At 40.3% G+C, this 21,353-nt stretch overlaps 1 protein-coding gene across 8 annotated transcripts in view; it reads left to right on the top strand.

Annotated features, from left to right (window-relative positions):
- The window catches only part of dlg3 (discs, large homolog 3 (Drosophila)), a 297,837-nt gene that overhangs the window by 251,473 nt on the left and 25,011 nt on the right, over positions 1-21,353 (top strand). For 7 of the 8 annotated variants that reach the window (XM_034181624.1, XM_034181623.1, XM_034181622.1 and 4 more), the window contains one exon: positions 1,723-1,837. In XM_034181624.1, the coding sequence (XP_034037515.1) occupies positions 1,723-1,837 (115 nt within the window). Of the gene's footprint in view, positions 1-549; positions 668-1,722; positions 1,838-21,353 lie in introns of those variants that run through there. The other variant, XM_034181629.1, reaches the window with a different exon arrangement.

Raw genomic sequence — 21,353 nt, 5'->3', positions numbered from 1 at the left:
TTAAATTACTTTGTGTTGTCATAAATTGTGTGTTATGTGAAGCGCCTTGGGACGACTATGTCATGAGATGGCGATATATAAATTAATAAATTGAAATTGGAAAAAATGTGGATCGTGCATCCCTGATTTCAGGTATATGCTAAATTTGAGTAAGTGAAGCATTTAGCTCTGTCATCTGTGCTATTCAAATCACTATCTCAATGGTTTAACTCAGAGCCAGGTTGGAGGTATTGTCTTCCAGGCCATTAAAATTGTTCTCTCTCGCTCTCTCTTTCTCGCTCGCTCTCGCTTTCCTTTTTATCTTGTTCTTCAGCCCCTCCTCTCATTACTGCCACTGTTTGTGCACCGGTTTCACTGCTCCCCTGTGCCTGACAGCCAATGACACTCCTCTGAAAGGCTGTTTCCGTGTGTGATGTCCCTGTTCTAGGAGTGCTGGGATGTTGCTCATGGTTACCGGCAGTCAGGGGTGTCTGGTTACTTCACCTTGCAGCGTCATTCTCTTGTAATATTAACTCTTTGAGCAAAGTGCAGGTTTGAGAGCTGGTATCAGCTCCAGAGCTGGATTTCTGTTTGCTTTGGACTGTTTATAAGTTTCTGCATGAGGTTGGACTCTAGCAATTTGAAGCCTGTTTTTTGCACCTGGCATGACTTTTCACTGAAGCCTGATGTAAGCTGTGCTGAACCACCACTTTAGGAATGGTTGTTTTTTTTTTTTCCTCTCTCTCTCTGTCTCTCCAGAAGATTACTTGTAGGCTTGTTTGACAGAATCTGGACTTTGATCTCTTGTTTCGTCTGTTGAAACGGGAAAGGTTTGCCTGCTAATTAAGCTGTAAGATCGTTGTCAGTTCCTGCACACATGGAAGTAAGAGATATGGTGATATTCTGTAAGACTAATTGCGCTCAGAGCAGAGATGTGGAATGTAATTGGAGCAATGGCGTAGCTTATACACTAAAAGGAGGTGGTTATAACAGCTTTAATACACTTTTCAGCTCAGTTGCAGTGTATTATGATCAATTTAATCGTAACTTTTTGTTTTTTCCTTTTTTAATTTATAGTGTTGAATAAGTCATCTGGTGTTTCAGTATGACTGAAGTAGTGTTTGCTCACTGCTGCTTTTTGTTGCCTTAATATCTGTGAGTAATCACATTACCATACTTGTTTTTCTAGCTGCATTTGCCAGTCTGTTTGTCCTGCTGGGTGCTATGTTGTGGTGACCCGGCTCGTTCCGGGCATGTTTTGCGTTGAGTGCACTGTACACTGGCTAATGAGTGCATCAGCAGGCCAGGTGGATTCATATATCACATCCATGCTTCTGCAACTGCATTTATGCTCCTATGAAAAATGGTCATGCTTTTGAAATAGTTGGAGGCGTTCCTGTTTTTAACCTCACTAAAGAGCCCATTTTGATCGTGATAATTCTTCATAATTAATTACCTGAGCTCAGACATTACTGGATGTGTGAAGCAGATCTATTATGAACAGTCTGTTCCTGAGGTCATGAATCAGTGTAAAGATTCACTGAACCGGTTTTCCATTCAAAGCAGCTCAAACTGAGGCAGACATCCCAAACAACATTGAGTTGTTTGACCACTTGAGTGTCCAGTAACATTGGTTATTGGTTAGCATTGGTTATATCAGTCTAAAGACACAACCAGAACATGCTCCATGAGCCGTTTTACCACAGTAGTGACTGATTGTTGTGTTTGTGTGTTCTTGTGCAGAATATACTCGCTTTGAGTCCAAGATCCACGACCTGAGGGAGCAGATGATGAACAGCAGCATGAGTTCAGGATCAGGATCCCTGCGCACCAGTGAGAAACGCTCCCTCTATGTCAGGTGAGGCTGATACACATCGGCGTAAACTGAAGAAAAGAGTGTTGTGACAAAACGTCACTTTTTCCAACCGATGACAGCGGTTTCAACAACCGATCATAGTTGATCTATGATCTGTACAGAATCATGGGGTGGTAAGGTATTTGAAAGGTAGATTTCTGCTTAAAGTGGATATGACACTTAAAGACAATATAGTCTTATTACATGTAACAAAGGTTATATAATTCGGTCAACCTAAGCGTTTTGGGAAAATGGATGCAGTTCTCCCATTATATATAACATTTGAACGTTCCGCCACTGAAAAATGTGCATGCCCCGTGACCAGCTTTCCGCTGAGCACCAAGCCTAAATTACGTCACTACATGTAGACCATATTGGCTCGCGCGCCTGGCGGCTTTGGTTTACACTTTTTTTAGCGGCAGAAACTTTGATTAAACACAGCTCTCAGGGACTTGTTTGTCGATATGCCTGACCAGTGTGTCGCAACATATTGCACAAACACAAGGGCGAAGGGTTTTAGCCATTTCAAGGCCAGGCAGATTGATCAGAAGCCACGGTGTTGTGTGATGCACGAAATGTCCGGCTGCCGCTCGCTCCGCTCGCACACCCACATTTGCTCCCGACAGCAGACACTTTCCTCTACCGTCTCCATGTTTTCGCATCACTCACAGGAACACATAAAATGTCAACCCCAAATAATATGTTCACGGAACTTACGTAGTAAACACGGCGGCGGCATGTTCAGTGTTGTTTTCGGCGATCTTTTTCGAAACCTTTGCCGTTTATTTCCTATTCTTTCGTGAAAATAACGTAACTGAACACAGATGAATACAATGCCAGGCACTCGAAAACGGCAAAAACCCGAAGGAAATGACGGTGGTCCACAAGTAATAGCTACACTGTCACGGAACAATAACAAAGGCAGTAAACAGACGCTCGAATCGAAAATGCTATACAGTAATTAGTGTTATAAACAGCAGCAACAAAAATCAAAGCCTACCTTGCCATTCCATATTCTGCAGCCTTTCAAAATCCATCGGAATTGGCACGTCTCTTGCCTCTGCTTTGGCTCCACCATAAACACCGTCGCTATTATTTTCACTGCCAGAATGCTCCTGTTTGAATGTTTGTCCGAAAGATACGGCTCCAATCTGTAGGGTCTAATCACTGCTGCGCCATCCTCAGGATCCGAGTCAGAAATAATCCACACTTGAAGAGGAGTCAGAAAAGTTCTTGATCTCGTCACTGTCCATGCTGAGGTCCATGTGTTCCTGTTGTTAATCTAACAGACAAAGACGGGACTGTACATTCTGTGACGTCACGGCATCACGTGACCGCTGATAGAACGCTACCAGTGCGCTTTCCAAGAAACACACTTTTGAGAAACTGTACAAAGTTTATTTCTCAGTGATAATAATTAAAACCACTTTCAACTTACTATACTGTATGTATATTTTGATATTTATATCAGTTTTACCTAGTTTTTTAGGTGTCATATCCACTTTAAATCTCGATGCAAAGATACAGTTAAAGCAATGTGAGCAGGGAAATTCAGCTGTGTGTTCATTTGAAAGGAGCGTTTTAAAAGTACACAGCCTCGTGCTCCAGTTGAGATTCACGTTGGGTTTTAAGCACCAAAATAAATAAGCACAGTTTTCCCCCCTTGCTGTCAAAGACACCAGATCTTTGCATGCTGTCCTGAGCTCAATGTTTCAAACGTCGGTGGGGCTCGGGGGTGGGCATAATTGCCAAGTGCTGTGAATGCCTCGATTGATCTAAACTTATAAATATTATCCTCTCACCAGACAGTGTAGACAGCTCATCTTTTTGAAAAATAATTTGAAATTATAAACTCTGGTTTATATATTTGTTTTAGATTTATATTGCACTTTAATTTAAGAAATTAGAACTTTATTTTTAAAAGTTTTGTGTTTTCATTGTTCTTTAACTTTTAAAACTGGAAGGCAAAGTTTAGGTCATAATTAAATGTTTTACATTCAAACTAACCATAATATGTTTACAACTACGAGGTCTGTTAGAAAAGTAACGGACCTTTTTTATTTTTTGCAATAACCTTATGGATTTGAATCACGTGTGATTGCATCAGCCAAGCTTGAACCTTCGTGCGCATGCGTGAGTTTTTTCACGCATGTCGGTTGCGTCATTCGCCTGTGAGCACGCCTTGTGGGAGCAGTGGTCCAGCCCCCTCGGCTGATTTTCATTGTCAGGAAAATGGCGGAGCAACTGCCGCTTTGCTAAATCAAAATTTTTTCAGAAACTGTGAGAGACAGCCAGGTGGAAGCGATTCGGAAAATTCAGATGGCTTTTGGTGAAGATCTTATGGGGATCACACAGATTAAGGACCATTACAACCGGATTAAAGACGGCGCACAATGGCGGATGGCACGCCACGCTCCGAGCGGCGATCGACAGGCTGAAACGACCAGATCATTTCCAAACTGAATGCTGTGTTGATCCGGGATGTCGTCTGACTAGCAGAGAAATGGCAAGAGAGGTGCACATAGCACTTTTCCTGCACATTCCACTGTTAAAGGAGATTTTGTAATGAAAGACGTGCGGCAGAATTCGCACGTCAGGACGGAGCCGCTCATGGCGTGGAACAAAAGCACCTCCGTTTTGGAAGTCTCACGGGACATGCCCAGCTCTTCCACCATTCGGAATAGTCAGACGGCTTTGGGTGGCTTTTCAGTTGAGTGAGTATCCGAGAAATTGTCGGAAGAGCTGAACATGCCACAGCATGTCCTGTGAGACCCAACACGGAGGTGCTTTTATTCCGCGCCATTAGCGGCTCCGTGGCGAATTCCTCCGCTCCTGTTTTCATGTTTTCCTGTTTGTGCGCCGTCTTTAATCCGCTTGTAATGGTCCTTAATCTGTGTTATCCCCCTAAGATCTTCACCGAAAGCCACCTGAATTTTCCAAATGGTGTCCACCTGGCTGTCTCACAGTTTCTGGAAAAATTTGATGCACCGCTGCTCCAGCCGTTCAGACATTTCCCTCACAATGAAAATCCGACGAGGGGGGAGGACCAGTGCTCACTCAAAGCCTGCTCACAGGCGAATGATGCAACCGACAGGCGTGAAAAAACTCACGCATGTGCACGAAGGTTCAAGCTTGGCTGATGCAATCACATGATTCAAATCCATAAGGTTATTGCAAAAAATAAAAAGGTCCGTTACTTTTCTAACAGACCTCGTATTTCATTCATGCACCTCTAGAAGTCATAGTAATGCAGCGAAGACATGCACATCCAAAACACGTAAAAGGCGTGCTGGACCAAGAAAAATTATACCAAAGATAGAAACCGAATGATCCGCACAACAGTGCTCCAATACAAAAAAAAAAACCTTTATTTAATAAGATATAACATTTCTGGCAACCTGCCCTTTGGCAGACCTCGAGAAGTCATAACATGAATGCAGGTATCTAGGGGCGGGACTAAATTAGCATGTTAAACTGTTACAAAAAAAAATAAATTACAGCCCTAGATTCTAGGAAATAGTGTTGTTGTAATTTATAAGTGAAATATGACACATTTTTATTTTGGTTACGAAAAGGCACCAGAAACTTGGTACTGAAAAGTGCTTCATAAATAAATAAAATTGTTGTTTATATCATCATCTTTATCGTTATCATCATCTATAGATGCATAGAAATTCAACATTTCAGAGGGAAGGGGGTGATCCTGTTTTGTCCCTCGCAAACTTGGAAAAGTGTGCAGCTGTTACTATTTTCATTCCAGCTTCTACTTCCTTTAATGAAACCCTGAATGGGCAAACTAACCACTCTTCAGTCTCATATCTGTGAAGAACACTCTAGTCCAAAGGCCATTTGTTCTTCATTTACACTGTGATTGACTCAACTGTGTGTGTGTCCTCTCTCCTCGTCCCCTTAATAATTAGTGAAGACTGGGAGTTGTTTTCTGGCATAGAAAACTATACAGTAAAACTCATATATAACGGATTCAAGTGGACCAGCGAATTTTGTCCATTATAATCTAAATCCACTATATGTATAAAATGTATGCAAATGTATAAAATGGACAAAATTTGCTCTATGTATAAAATCGACAAAATTTGTTATATGGACGTAAGATTATGTAGTTACAGTCAGGATCTATGGGGAATCCCCAACACCAATTAGGCTTATGTATTTCCTTGATTAACGCTTGACTTGAATAGGGGCCGACCTCATTTAATGGCCGGGCCAAAACTTCGTCTGAAAAAAATTAACGCCTGCCTTAAATAAACGCCAGGCATTATGTGCATTAAAAAAAAATTACATTTTGGCAAGTCACCTTTTTTTTTTTTTTCCCCTAAGTACGTTGCGAAGCGGTACCTTGAAATCATAAAGCCTGATTTATGCTTCTTCAACTCTGTAACTCCGTGGCCATGCAATGACCTTGACGTGCACGTGAGTGTTTTAAAGTGTCTGTCAGGTTGGTGGGCTTCTTAATGCAATTTACCACAGGAACAGTGGCTTTTTCTTTATCAGTTTGTCTCTCAACAAGCTTCACTTCTCCATGAATTGCTCCGTGTTGTTGGTCATGTTTGCAGACTTTCTGCCAATCATTCCTGTACTTGATCCATGATTGAAATGTAATCAGCGTGTGCACTGCAAAAACTTTTAAAATATGGCGGGAAAGGAAGGAGTGAAAGCGGAAAAGTGGGCGTCAGGCTATGGAGCCATGCAAAGGGCTCTGATCTAAAGTGGTGTCTTTGGTTTTCCACACCCATGGATATGTGTGAAACTCAGTGGTGGGCACAGCTAACCAAAAAGTTAGCTTCGATAACAGATAATCAGCTAACTGAAAGTTATCTTTTATGAAGCTAAACCGATAAACCACCCAAAAAATTATCAGAAGCTACAGCTAACCTATAACTTTCAGTACTGTCTCTGGTACACTTGCAACTAACAAGCTGAATCGCTTCTAGTGGCGTCAAAGACAATGACACCCAAATAACAAATCAGCATTTCTGTCTTTGTGTGCCCTGCCCACTGCTGGAAGCTCCTTTACTACATAGCTTGCAGCAGTGACGCAATTGAGAGGAGCAGCGAAGCTCAACTCTCTACGCAATTCATTCATTCATTCATTCATTTATTTATTATTTATTTCATTCATTTAAAAGAAAAAAAAAACAAACAAAAAAAACAGAAAAGCAGAAACAAAGCATCTCTATTACCAGAATGAAAAGGAGCAGAGAGAAGAACAAGTCTTATATTTTCTGCCCCTTTTTACAATACAATCTTTCAATATCCAGCGTCATTTTTCAACATTATTTAACAGATTGTATTTCTTTAACTTGTCACATACCACTGACTTATTTCATAATTATGACCATTATTAAATAGATTACATCTCTGACAGGTTACATTTTTAAACTTAAAACATTTTATACATTATTAACAAATTACATTTTTTTTTTTTTTACTTCCTTACAGCCCACTAACTTATTTTATAGTTTCATACTTACTTAATACATCTAGTTTAATACGTTTTTTAAATAATTTAAGCGACCTTAATTCTTTAATTTCTTTGAGATTGTTCCATAATTTTACACCATTTACTGCAATACTCCGTTCTTTTACTCTGGTTCTGTATCTTGGTTTTCTAAAGACTTCTATTCCTTTCAGTTTATAACTACTTACTCTTTTCTCAAACATATTTTGAATGTTTGTTGGTAAAGTATTTTTATTTGCTTGGTACATTGTTTGTAATATTTTCAAATCGACCAAATCACGAAATTTAAGTACCCTGTACTTAATAAACAATGGATTAGATGGATCTCTAAAACCACTGTTGCTAATCACCCTTAAAGCCCTTTTCTGCAGAATAAACAAAGGTTGTATATAAGTTGTATATGTTGCATTATAGCATTATAGCATATAGCATTGTTGCCGTGAAGCAGAGGTCTTGGAAAATAAAGCAGTGCTGACTTTTGGTTTTGATTTATAAATACAATTAATATGGATAGAATAACTCCATTAATGTCAATTCTGTCATTTGTACAAAGTTAAAATATAACATATATCTTTTAATTTTAAATAATGCACTAATTCTGAAGTTTTGTACCAAACACAGGCAGAAGCCAAAGGGATTATAGGTAAAATGTGCCTCCGCTTACACTGATTGGTGGACTCATTCATTCTATGTAAAAACCAACACGTTATTGTGAGGTGTGTTGGTGTTTACATATGAATGTGTTTTTTGTAAAATATGCCATTTTTTTTATTTGTTAAAAAAAGGCATTTGCAAAACAAAGCCAAGTTGTGATTATATATAACCGGTGTCAAAATAAATAGAACACTGCCATCTACTGGTGCCCAGATGCTTAGTACTTATGGCAAATACTGCCATGAACACTACTGGCCAGTAGGTGGCAGTAGAGACCGTGAAAACTTGCCAAACAAAATTCCAGATAATCCGTGTCTGCTACATTTAAGATGTGTGGAATTTAATAAACGCAAACTGAATTTCAGGCATCTTAAATATATTAGTCTGGAACAAAGACGACAGACAGTGTTTGACATAAGCAAGAAGTTATAGAGCAAGCAGGAATCGATTGCAATGATTCCAATTAAAAATAATGGAGAAGCAACCAGGACTTCTTCTGGCATTTTTACGTAAAACAAACACAGTAACATCTATAAACCCAGAGAATATATTCACGAGAGTTTTAGGCACAATATACAAAGAGTTTAATGCTGTTGTCCGTGTGGAGCCTGATCAGAGCGTCTCAAATGCATTTCTTCTGTCGTTAATGTACTGGGATTACCCATAATGCACCTGGACACAGCATGTCCACACTAAAACCTTCAAAATTAGTGCATTACTTTAAAACGAAAACATATATCTGATATTTTCACTTTATAACACTTTAGATGTGGCGTTAATTTAAATAACTTGTCTGAAATTAGCTTGGGTAAAATTTTAACCATAAGTTAAAACTATGCCTCTGGATGACTTGGGTGATATTGCCAGCGCATTACTATGGGGTCAAAAGAAATTAGTTTTTCTTTTCTGTGACCAGTTCTCCTTTGCCTGCAGAGGATAGAGTGGTTTCCTCTGGAACCAGCTCTCCTTTGTTTGCAGAAGATGGAACTGCACATCTGCTACAAAACATTTGACAGGTAGGTACTCAACTGATTTTAGACTTTATAAATGTTTGTAACTGTTAAGCTTTGTTTACCATGCCTGCAAAAATATTGTTAGCGGTCTAAAAATTATCGGGCCAAAACTTATCGGAAGATAATTGGTCTGATGATGGTTTTCAAAGTTATCTGAAAAGCTAATCCGATAATGAAAACATAAGCTTCGATAATTAGTGGATTAGCGGAACTGTGCCCACCACTGGTGAAACTTAACACCATATTACAGTGCAGGCAGCAAGCAGTGTTTTGTTAATAATCGCCGGCCTTGAATAAAGGCCTGCCGTGTTTAGGCACCGGGTCTGAGCATGGCTTGAAAAAGATAAACGCCCGGACTTTTAATCAAGGAAAAACGGTCCTTGCTTTCTTTGAATTGGCGAGTGTCAGTGCTGAACTTCATTTCGTACCTGTGTTGCGACTGAGCAATCCAAGACTGCTCTGTCCGATACATGAAAATCCGTTATACAAAATCTGGTGTATACTGTGTTTATTACATGGAAAACCACACAAAAACATTGGGACTTTTGCTTTTGTCTGGTGAGTGAGAGTACCTGGTTTATATAATGACTGTTAGGTGAGTTTTACTCTATAGTTAAATGGAGATGAGAAGGTGTGTAAAATGTCTGTTATCGGTATTATTGCTGTATTGTTTGAATACACTGAGCTGCATCTTTTTTCTGCATACAGGGTTACCATTTCCAACCTAACATTTCCTCTGCATTCTTGTAAAAGCGTAAATATGTCCACGTTTCTGACGGGCCCTCTTAGAAGCCCAACTTGAGTACTGTCATTGCCTTCTGCCGTGATTTCATCTGCATAACAAACCCATGCTGCACCTGTCTCTGGGAGATTCAGGGCTTTGGAGAATATCACGACATTATTTATTTTTTTGCACAGTCAGATAGTGCAACATGAAGCATATAAAAAAAAAAAGTGCCCGATAGCACTTAGTTTTTAGCTGTCCAAACAACCTATTTCCATGTGGATGAACTATGGTCTGTTCCACCACTACAAGGTAACCTTAAGTTCAGGTATTTTACGTTGATTTTTGCAGTTCTTACATTTTTTTGTTTTTCTTTCGATTAGTAGCTGCACGGGGGTGGTGGCAAAGCAGTTAAGCGCAGTGCAGAAACTTCGATGGGTCAAGGCCACCCCTGTCCTTTCTCCGTATAATTAGGAGTTATGTCAGGAAGGGCATTTGGTGTAAAACCTGTGCCAAATCCACCTTGGATCTGCTGTGGTGACTTCAAGTGAAACAGAGGAGGAGCTGAAAGGATTTGCTTTTTTATAATGAGTACTTTACATGGGTGTATTAAAATTTAGCTTTTTTTTCACACAGCGGGTTACAGAGGAGGTGGAAACGGAAATGCGTTGCCAGCAAACTGCATTAAATTCTGCCAAAAACAAGTAGTCCCGTGCTCTCCCCCCAATAGTATATTAAGAACCTATATGCTGTAGGGAGAATTAACAGCACAGCAAGTCACATTATCACAGATATTTGTAATAAAAGGTGTAAAAGGACAGAATCCATCAAATCCACAAAAGCTAGTGGCCAGTACTAGCTGGATATTAGCTATTACACAAAGTGACCACACCCTCAATTATTCATAACTTTATGGTTTAAAATATCTTAAACTGCTTCATCTAAAAATTCACCCCTGTACAGTTGTGCAGCAGGAAAATAACTATAATGGCCCGGTCACATGGCATACCAGGCCTTAAGCCCCTCTCATACAGATAGCACATGTGTGGCGTCTAGGGGCACTTATACCACTCACCACTATCCACCACAAACTTGTCCCTACTTGCCACAAACAAGTCATACAGTGTCACATAGTTGCTGGCACTGACCAGGGTGTGGCAAGTATTTTGGTCATGTTCAAAACACTTGTCACATAGCCTTACATGCCACTGACTTGCCACGCACACGCCACTCACATGCCATCTGTGTGACAATCTGGAAAACACCAGGTTGTTCAGAAACTCCAAATCCATGATAAAATGGAAGAAAACTGAGACAAAGTTGTTAAAACACTGTCTGCAAAGCAACAGAAGATGTGCTATGTTAAGTGCCACTGAAGGCCATGGAGTTGTTTGTATTGGCGACAAGTACAGATGTGTACACGGCGAGTAGAGTACACCAATGTTTGCCACTAACATGCCATACACATGCCTTCTTTGTGAGAGTAGCTGTGACTGTGTTTTGGACCGGCTGTAAACGTTAATTTCTACTGTAAATTTGGGCCATTTAACATGGGCATCTGTGGGGTTTGACTTGTTTTTGTATCTAACCTCAAATAGTTTTTCAGAAAAATTGCAGGTTTTGGCTACAGTATTTTGACTGTAAATGTGATAAATCAAATATCTCTGGTTGCGTGCTACAAAAATAGTCTGACATGCAAATATGAATCATATGAAACATAATTTACATAAAAATCTAGAGTTTCAATCTTGTAACAGGGCAAAAATTCAAACGGCAGAAAACAAAAACTGCAATGTGGGACAGCACACAGTATTTAATCTGCAATGATGGACTAGCCAACAGTGTGATCGTTATGCTCAATCATATCAGTTAATCTCACACAGTCATCAAGCTGATATTCAGGTGGCTACAGTGCTTTGATTTGATTTTAATGCCTGAAAATGCCATTTCACAGATATGTGGAGCGAAAATAAGCCTCAACCCTTACAGCACAGAATTAGAAAAGGGGGAATTTTTCCCTATTTTTAAGACCTTGCTTGCAGTTTGTCATTCTGCACCTTTGTAATTTCGATGTTCACACTATTTGGCCTCAGTGACACTGGGATTGAGTGGGTGCGCAACGAATATTAGTGTCCTCTATATCAAATGTTTAATTAAAAAAAACTTGCTGCTAACTTAGGAAAACCATTTCCTGATACCAGATTGGTTACATTTAATAAATATAAGAATGGTGTTCACAGAAAATGTTCCATACTAGGTTCAGTTGATCACTAAATAAAAGCGCTATGGCTCTTGAGTAAACTGTTTGATGGGATTAACACTGTCAGTACTGTTTGAAACCATTATTACATAATATATATAATTAATTTTTAATTGAGTAATTATAAATGACCATATATTATAAGGTCGTTGTAAATAGTAGACAGTTACATTCATGTCACCTGCATCCTGTCAGTCTGTCGTCTGCTTCAAATTCATTATTTGGCTCAAAGCTGTGGTCTGATCACACAATACAACTGCCAACTTATCTTAGTATTTGATATGTCTATCTCACAACACAAGCTTTCACACACTGACAAAATACATTTTTCCTCAGTTGCTTGTGGGGAATGATGTTGTTTTGACTTCAGCCAGCCTGTTGATGTACCTCTTTGATGGCACATTGAGGTTGTTGTTATTCTGCTGCTTTTGGCCTAGCAAGGCCTGAAACAGGGGTAATACGAGGTCTGTGAGAAAAGTATCGGACCTTCTTATTTTTTTCAAAAACCATATGGATTTTAATCACGTGTGATTGCATCAGCCAAGCTTGAACCTTCGTGCGCATGCGTGAGTTTTTTCACGCCTGTCGATTGCGTCATTCGCCTGTGAGCAGGCTTTGTGTGAGCAGTGGTCCACCCCTCTCGTCGGATTTTTATTGCAAATAAATGTCTGAATGATTTGGAACTTTGCATCAATTTTTTTCCAGAAACTGTGAAAGACATCCAGGTGGACACCGTTTGGAAAATTAATATGGCTTTCAGGGACGATTTTATGGGGATTATACAGATTAAGGAGTGTTACTGCCGCTTTAAGGACCGCCCACAACTGCTGAGCTCCATGCGGTGGAGCCGCATGGTGCAAAGCAACGCCGTGATGAAGCCTTCCAGGACATGTTGGGGCATGTCCAGCTCATGCACAGTCACAATCGGATAATCACACGACTGAAAAGCAACCGGAATCCATCTGAAATCCACCTGAAAGCCATCCTGTGAGACCAACACGAGGTGGTTTTGTCCCGCGTAATGAACGGCTCCGTGGTGCGTCCCTCCGCTTTTCTTTCCATGAAAAAAAACTCCTGTAACAGTGGAATGTGCTGAAAAAGTGCTGATGTCCACGTCTCCTGCCTTTTTGTGAAAGTCAGACGAGGTCCCGGATCAACAAAGCCTTCACGTTGGAAATGATCTGGTTGTTTCAGCGGGGTCTGAGCATGTTGATCGGCGCTGGGAGCACGCCGCGTTCTCAGCAGTTGTGGGCCGTCCTTAAAGCGGCAGTAACACTCCTTAATCTGTATTATCCCCATAAAATCGTCCCTGAAAGCCATATTAATTTTCCGAACGGTGTCCACCTGGAGGTCTCTCACAGTTTCTGGAAAAAAATTGATGCAGCAAAGCTCCAAATCGTTCAGACATTTATTCGCAATAAAAATCCGACGAGAGGGGTGGACCACTACTCACACAAAGCCTGCTCACAGGCGAATGACGCAACCGACAGGCGTGAAAAAACTCACGCATGCTCACGAAGGTTCAAGCTTGGCTGATGCAATCACACGTGATTCAAATCCATATGGTTTTTGAAAAAAATAAAAAGGTCCAATACTTTTCTCACAGACCTCGTATGTTAGGATCACAATTCAATCATTCATATTCTTTTTGTCCAACAGACCAAGACGTATCACAAAATAAAGTGAATCTGTGACAAAAAAGAAAAAAAAAATCACCGTCAGTTGCACTTTAAATTGTAATGTAAATCAAAATCAAATAAAATCAAATTTATTCATTTATATAGCACCAAATCACGATGAGGTCGCCTCAAGGCGCTTCACAAACCATCATTTAAAAGCAGAACAAAATGAATTAAAAGATTAAAAACACAATAAAAGAATAAAACCACAAATAAGTAAAAAGAATAAAAGAAGACATGCAGTAACAAAATACTAGTGATAAAACAGAGAAAACAAATGTGTGTTCAGTCTGGATTTAGAAGTCTCCACAGAGTCCAATTGCCGGATCTGGGCAGGCAGATCATTCCACAGAGTTGGAATGATCAGTATGAAAATGCTGTGTAACCCACCGACCTTTTATTCACCCTTGGAGCACATAGCAGACCTGCACCCTGTGAACGCAGGGCCCGAGCCGGGTACTTAGGGTTCAACCAGGTCGGCCAGGTAGGAGGTGCAGTCCGTGAACAATTTGTAGGCCACCAACAACACCTTGAAATCCGATCTCAAAGAGACCGGAAGCCAATGAAGGGATGCCAGAACCGGGGTAATGTGGTCAAACCTTCTGCTTTGTGTCAGAAGTCTGGCAGCAGCATTTTGAACCAGTTGAAGACCTCTAATGCTGGACTGCAGTAAACCAGAAAACAGAGCATTGCAGTAGTCCAATCTGGAAGAGATAAAAGCATGAATCAGAGACTCAGCATCAGCCATAGATAGGATGGGACGAATCTTCGCTATATTTCTCAGATGGAAGAAAGCAATCTTCGTAATGTCTCCAATGTGGAGGTCCAAAGACAACATAGGATCAAAGATTACCCCAAGGTTCCTCACTTTGTCCATATGATGTGCAACACATGAACCTAAGCTAAGTGCAAGCTGATCAAATTGATGCTGATGTCTTGCTGGACCAAGAACCATCATTTCAGTCTTATCGGAATTTAAATGTAGAAAGTTACTAGACATCCAACTTCTCACTGCCGCAAGACAGTCTTCTGGGCAATTCCATGCCAAGTGGGAAAATGGTGTAATTTTTTTTCCGAATTGAGACTATTGATTGTGCTTTTTTTTTTTTGACAGAATATAAGTTGTAGTTGCAGGAAACGGCTGTAGTTGATGGCCACAGTATACGAGGGCTGTCAATAAAGTATAGGTCCTTTTTATTTTTTCAAAAACTATATGGATTTCATTCATATGTTTATACGTCAGACATGCTTGAACCCTCGTGCGCATGCGTGAGTTTTCCACGCCTGTCGGTGACGTCATTCGCCTGTGAGCACTCCTTGTGGAAGGAGTCGTCCAGCCCCTCGTCGGAATTCCTTTGTCTGAGAAGTTGCTGAGAGAGTGGCGCTTTGTTTGATCAAAATTTTTCTAAACCTGTGAGGCACATCGAAGTGGACACGGGTCGAAAAATTAAGCTGGTTTTCGGTGAAAATTTTAACGGCTGATGAGAGATTTTGAGGTGATACTGTCGCTTTAAGGACTTCCCACGGAGCGGGACGTCGCGCAGCGCTCCCAGGCGTCATCGTCAGCCTGTTTCAAGCTGAAAACCTCTACATTTCTGGCTCTATTGATCCAGGACGTCGTGAGAGAACAAAGAAGTTTCAGAAGAAGACGGTTTCAGCATTTTATCCGGATATTCCACTGTTAAAGGAGATTTTTTTTTATGAAAGACGTGCGGACGGGTCCGCGCGTCGGGACGCAGCCGGTGTTGATAACCATTTGTAAAATCCAGGCAGCTTTTGATGGCTTTCAGTGGAGTGAGTATATGAGAAATTGTTTAACAGCTGGGCATGTTCCAACTTGTCCTTAAGGCTTCCAACAGAGGTGTTTTTCCTGTGGCGGAGCGTCGCAGCGGCTGCGAGCCGACGCTGCAATCCGTCCACACGTCTTTCATTAAAAAAATCTCCTTTAACAGTGGAATATCCGGATAAAATGCTGAAACCGACTTCTTCTGAAACAAAAAAACAAGGTTACAATGGGCTAAGGAAAAACAAGAAATCAGGAAAAAAAAATTGTGGCAGTCAATAACGGTTACTTTTTTAGACCAAGCAGAGGGAAAAAAATATGGAATCACTCAATTCTGAGGAAAAAATTATGGAATCATGAAAAACAAAAGAACGCTCCAACACATCACTAGTATTTTGTTTGCACCACCTTTGGCTTTTATAACAGCTTGCAGTCTCTGAGGCATGGACTTAGTGAGTGACAAACAGTACTCTTCATCAATCTGGCTCCAACTTTCTCTGATTGCTGGTGCCAGATCAGCTTTGCAGGTTGGAGCCTTGTCATGGATCATTTTCTTCAACTTCCACCAAAGATTTTCAATTGGATTAAGATCCGGACTATTTGCAGGCCATGACATTGACCCTATGTGTCTTTTTGCAAGGAATGTTTTCACAGTTTTCGCTCTATGGAAAGATGCATTATCATCTTGAAAAATGATTTAATCATCCCCAAACATCCTTTCAATTGATGGGATAAGAAAAGTGTCCAAAATATCAACGTAAATGTGTGCATTTATTGATGATGTAATGACAGCCATCTCCCCAGTGCCTTTACCTGACCTGCAGCCCCATATCATCAATGACTGTGGAAATTTACATGTTCTCTTCAGGTAGTCATCTTTATAAATCTCATTGGAACAGCAGCAAACAAAAGTTCCAGCATTATCACCTTGCCCAATGCAGATTCAAGATTCATCACTGAATATGACTTTCATCCAGTCATCCACAGTCCACGATTGTTTTTCCTTAGCCCATTGTAACCTTGTTTTTTTTCTGTTTAGGTGTTAATGATGGCTTTTGTTTAGCTTTTCTGTATGTAAATCCCATTTCCTTTAGGCAGTTTCTTACAGTTCGGTCACAGACGTTGACTCCAGTTTCCTCCCATTTGTTCCTCATTTGTTTTGTTGTGCATTTTTGATTTTTGCGGCATATTGCTTTAAGTTTTCTGTCTTGACGCTTTGATGTCTTCCTTGGTCTACCAGTATGTTTGCCTTTAACAACCTTCCCATGTTGTTTGTATTTGGTCCAGAGTTTAGACACAGCTGACTGTGAACAACCAACATCTTTTGCAACATTGTGTGATGAAAAACCCTCTTTTAAGAGTTTGATAATCCTCTCCTTTGTTTCAATTGACATCTCTTGTGTTGGAGCCATGATTCATGTCAGTCCACTTGGTGCAACAGCTCTCCAAGGTGTGATCACTCCTTTTTAGATGCAGACTAACGAACAGATCTGACTTGATGCAGGTGTTAGTTTTGGGGATGAAAATTTACAGGGTGATTCCATAATTTATTCCTCAGAATTGAGTGATTCCATATTTTTTTCCCTCTGCTTGGTCTAAAAAAGTAACCGTTACTGACTGCCACAATTTTTTTTTCCTGATTTCTTATAGTGTTTCTTAAAGCCAGAAAGTTGCCATTTGAAATGACTTTAGTTTTGTGTCATGTCTGTGATCTGCTTTTTTCTACAAAATTAAACAACTGAATGAACATCCTCCGAGGCCGGTGATTCCATAATTATTGCCAGGGGTTGTAGAAGCTCTGAAATGCAATCTGGGACTATTCCAGACAATAAACTGGAGTGAGTGCTGAATCCATTTAGGTGAGAAAAAAAATACAACTTTCCTTATTCATATTCATTCCAGTAGTATTCTGCTCTTACTAGGATGCAGCAGTTTTCTAGTTTGGCAGATAGTTCTTGTGGAAATCACTGAAGAAGTTAACAAACTGAAAATATGGTTTGACCGAAACAAACTGTCATTAAACTTAAATAAGACAGGGATGAAATGGAGGTGTGAGAGTCACTAGGTGTTCACAGGAAACATTTATTTCTGTATGTATTTATTTATTTATGTTAGTTGATATTATATATTTTTTGTTGTGTTTCTATTCAGGTTCTTTTTCTCTTTCTCTAAAATTGTATATAATAATCATTAGATTATTAACATATAAGCAAAAATAAATTTAAGGAATATTACAATTTGAAAACAAATGCACCCGAACGTGATGACGGCTGCAATTGCTAAATGCTAACTTTTAACATTGAAAATGCCATAGACATGCTAACGCGTTAGCATCGCTCCCGTTTTTAAGTTATATAATACATCTATCAACTGTTTCAGAAGACCATAACAGGTCGGTTTAACATAGAAAAGGTAAATAATACTCACAGACGTATGCGCTTTAGGTTTTTAGCAGGGGAAAATTAAGCGAAAGAAAGAAATAAACAAAGCAATCGACAGAAGCATTGCTTCAATCTGCGAACCACTGCTTCGATTGGTTCAAGGTTCAAAGCAAAGCCGCGCTGCAGAAAAGTTGATTAAGGACCCGCTGCAGGGTCTGTAATCAATGTAGAGAAATGATAATTTTCCTGACAAACACCCGCCAAAACAACGGCCACTCTGAAGGACCGATAACAGAATCGTTAAGCACAAAGCTTATTGATGTCGGTGGATCGAATCATTTCTTAATGATACCCGAAAGGAACCGGTTCTCGATACCCATCCCTATTCATTAGTCCTTCATATCAACATTTGTTTCACATATCAGGGCTTGACAATAAGGCAATTTATGCACTGGCCCACAGGGCCAGTAGAATCTGAAAGTTACTGGCCCGGATGAAAATATCACTGGCCCATACTTTCACGCCTGTGCCGAACCGGGGGGTAACTGATAAGAATTTTTTTAATCAACACTCAGACATTAGAATTGGGTTTCCTTAATGTAAAAACACTTGAAAACAAACACAAAATTCTTATACTACATGATAAAAACCTTAAAGTGAGCAAACTTTGAAAAAAATGTCGGTAGGTAACTGATAGGAATTTTTTCAACACTCAGACATTAATACAAAAATAAATTTATTTCTTGATCATTTACAAAATTAATATGTTAAATTTCATAAACCAAGTTCCCTTGCTAATGTTGTCACCGTGGGGTTTCCACAAGGGCATACTGATTAGACTTTTAAACTGGCGTATGAAATCATACCACATTGTCTACCAGGACATGGTATATTTATACTTACTTGTTAGCATATTCTGGCATGGCCCTACAAGTTCCACAGAAGACAACCTCACTCTCCTCATCACGCTCCAGCTATGGCCGTCTTTTCTTCCAGGAAGTTTGCCAAGTTTTCCTCACCCTTTTCTTCTCATATTCAGCATCAGCAGCCTTCCTCTTCTGTGCTTGTTTTGAGGGTGATAGCTGTTCTTTCCTTTGCTTTCCTGGTTTCTGCCCAGGGGCAGGAGGTTTCAAGAAATTCATAATATTCACTGCGCTCGATCTTGCTTAAGCGAAAATGACGCGTCGATGTTGAAGCGAAATTTGCGCCACATCAGAAGATGCGCCTGCAGACGAAGTTTGTCTGCACTTCGGCAATGTTCCCAACATTGCGAAGTGGTGCAACATGTCCTGTCTCTGGTAGCAGCCTGTGAGCAGGACGTATGTCTCTTTTGTCCTTTATTTCACAACTATGACAAGAGTTTTTGGAGGAGCAGCAGCCCCACAGCAGCGGGAGCGGAGTTTCTTTTTTTTTTTTTGCTTTTTTTTTTTTTTTATTGTTTACATGTGCGCGCGTGAACGGGACAGTTGGTCCTCAAGTTGGGTCCTGCAGAGGCAGAAGGACCGCTGAAAGCAGCCATCATCCAGACGCAGCTCCTGCAGCAAATAATGATACTGCCTGAATTGGGAACGTCTCATGACGTTTGTCAGCTTTCCACAACAACTCGCTCCGTGTGATCAAGGTCCGTCATGTTAACTTGACTGACAACCGGAGCCGGCGAGCTGAATGGAAGCTCCTCCTATTTGATGACGCACCGGGGCGAATTTTCGCAGCAAAAGCAGAGCGACACACCGGGTGAAGGAGGCGCGTCCGTTGCCACATGACCCCCGCGAATTTGTAGCATCTGATCGCGCCCGGTGTGAACGCGGCATTAGACTAATAAATCTGCTCAAAGCAATTTTAAATCTTACTGGCCCATACGGACCAGTGAAATATGAACTTCACTGGCCCGTGGTGGCCCGGAACATGTAAAAAAGGCCGCCGGGCCATCGGACCAGTGCTATTGTCGAGCCCAGCATATGTTGCTATGAAACGTACTTTTAGCCTCCTGAACCCAGCATGCAAAATCCTGTAACGCGAGTCACGAAAAGGGACTTTTTTTTTTTACTGCACTGAAGCCCCTTACACAATAAAACTGCTACTGATAAATCTGCTTCCCTTGACTTTACCAAAGACAATCATGCCAAAAACAGGTCAGTCCTGCATTACTCTGATGCAAAATAAGACATTGAATATCTGTAGCGTGAGTCACAAAAATGGGATAGGGTAACGTTATTCACATTGTTTTTTACTGTAATGTATTGGTTTACTTATGTCGTTTCTAATGTGGGTAGCCTTCAAATTAGTTTGTGACTTATAAAAGATGGCAGTGCTGTTGTTTTTCCCAGAATCCATTTCACTTCCTGTATGTTTGAGAAACAGCATGCTCATCAAACAGAAACAAAAGATTTTCTATCCATCATCATCCACGGCAATCAGAGGTAAGTTCAATTAAATGTTTACATGGGAAACTTTGTCTAATACCTTAAAAGATACATGAACAAAGATTAAATAAAAAAGAAAGGAAACCCGGAGAAACAAGTGGCTATTTAGTACAATGCCAGTGTGAGTGAACTGAATTTCTAGACACTTCCTGCTGCATGGGGTCATACTAAATACCGTCCAGCACTGAGCAGCACTGTCCAGCAATGTTGTTTTTTTTTTTTTTTTTGTTTGTTTGTTTGGTTTTTTTTTTCATTCATTTGTGCAAAGGAGGGTGACACAAACTTGTTTTCTCCTCAATTATCATAACTAATCTGGTGCCTGTTGACTCCACAAATCTGACAGTCAACAGTCACGGGAAAATTTATCCTGGTGAGGTGAAGAAAATTGTAGATGATGACTACCAAGTGTCTATAATGGTGCCTGCTGGCAAAAACTGGAAATGGCCAGTTAAACCTGAAGAAATCTTTTACAGGTGTGAGAAAATGGTCAAGAAATTGAGCCAACCCTTCACTGTAAATAACTGAGGGCATTTTGGGTTTGATGGCGTTTAACAGCTGCGCAACTGATTGGGATTGTATTCATCTGGAGTACGGCTTCCTGAAATACTGCAATTACCATTTTGCAAGAAACAGGTTTCATATTATCAAATCCTATGGTAAATTTCCACGTCCGTGAATTCCACATTTTGAATAAAACTAATCCATAGGCATTAAAGGTCAAGTGTATTGAATTTAAGGAAAAGGGATAATGTGTGAACTGATATAAGTATTTTTGGTTGAGAATACAACCCCTGGCAATAATTATGGAATCACCGGCCTCGGAGGATGTTCATTCAGTTGTTTAATTTTGTAGAAAAAAAGCAGATCACAGACATGACACAAAACTAAAGTCATTTCAAATGGCAACTTTCTGGCTTTAAGAAACACTATAAGAAATCAGGAAAAAAAAATGTGGCAGTCAGTGACGGTTACTTTTTAGACCAAGCAGATGGGAACACCTGCATCAAATCAGATCTGCTCGTTAGTCTGCATCTAAAAAGGAGTGATCACACCTTGGAGAGCTGTTGCACCAAGTGGACTGACATGAATCATGGCTCCAACACGAGAGATGTCAGTTGAAACA

This window comes from Thalassophryne amazonica, chromosome 11 (assembly GCF_902500255.1).
Source record: "Thalassophryne amazonica chromosome 11, fThaAma1.1, whole genome shotgun sequence".
Classification (NCBI taxonomy): Eukaryota; Metazoa; Chordata; class Actinopteri; order Batrachoidiformes; family Batrachoididae; genus Thalassophryne; species Thalassophryne amazonica.
Note: the sequence above shows the minus strand (reverse complement) of the source record. Positions and strands in the feature narration are given on the sequence as shown.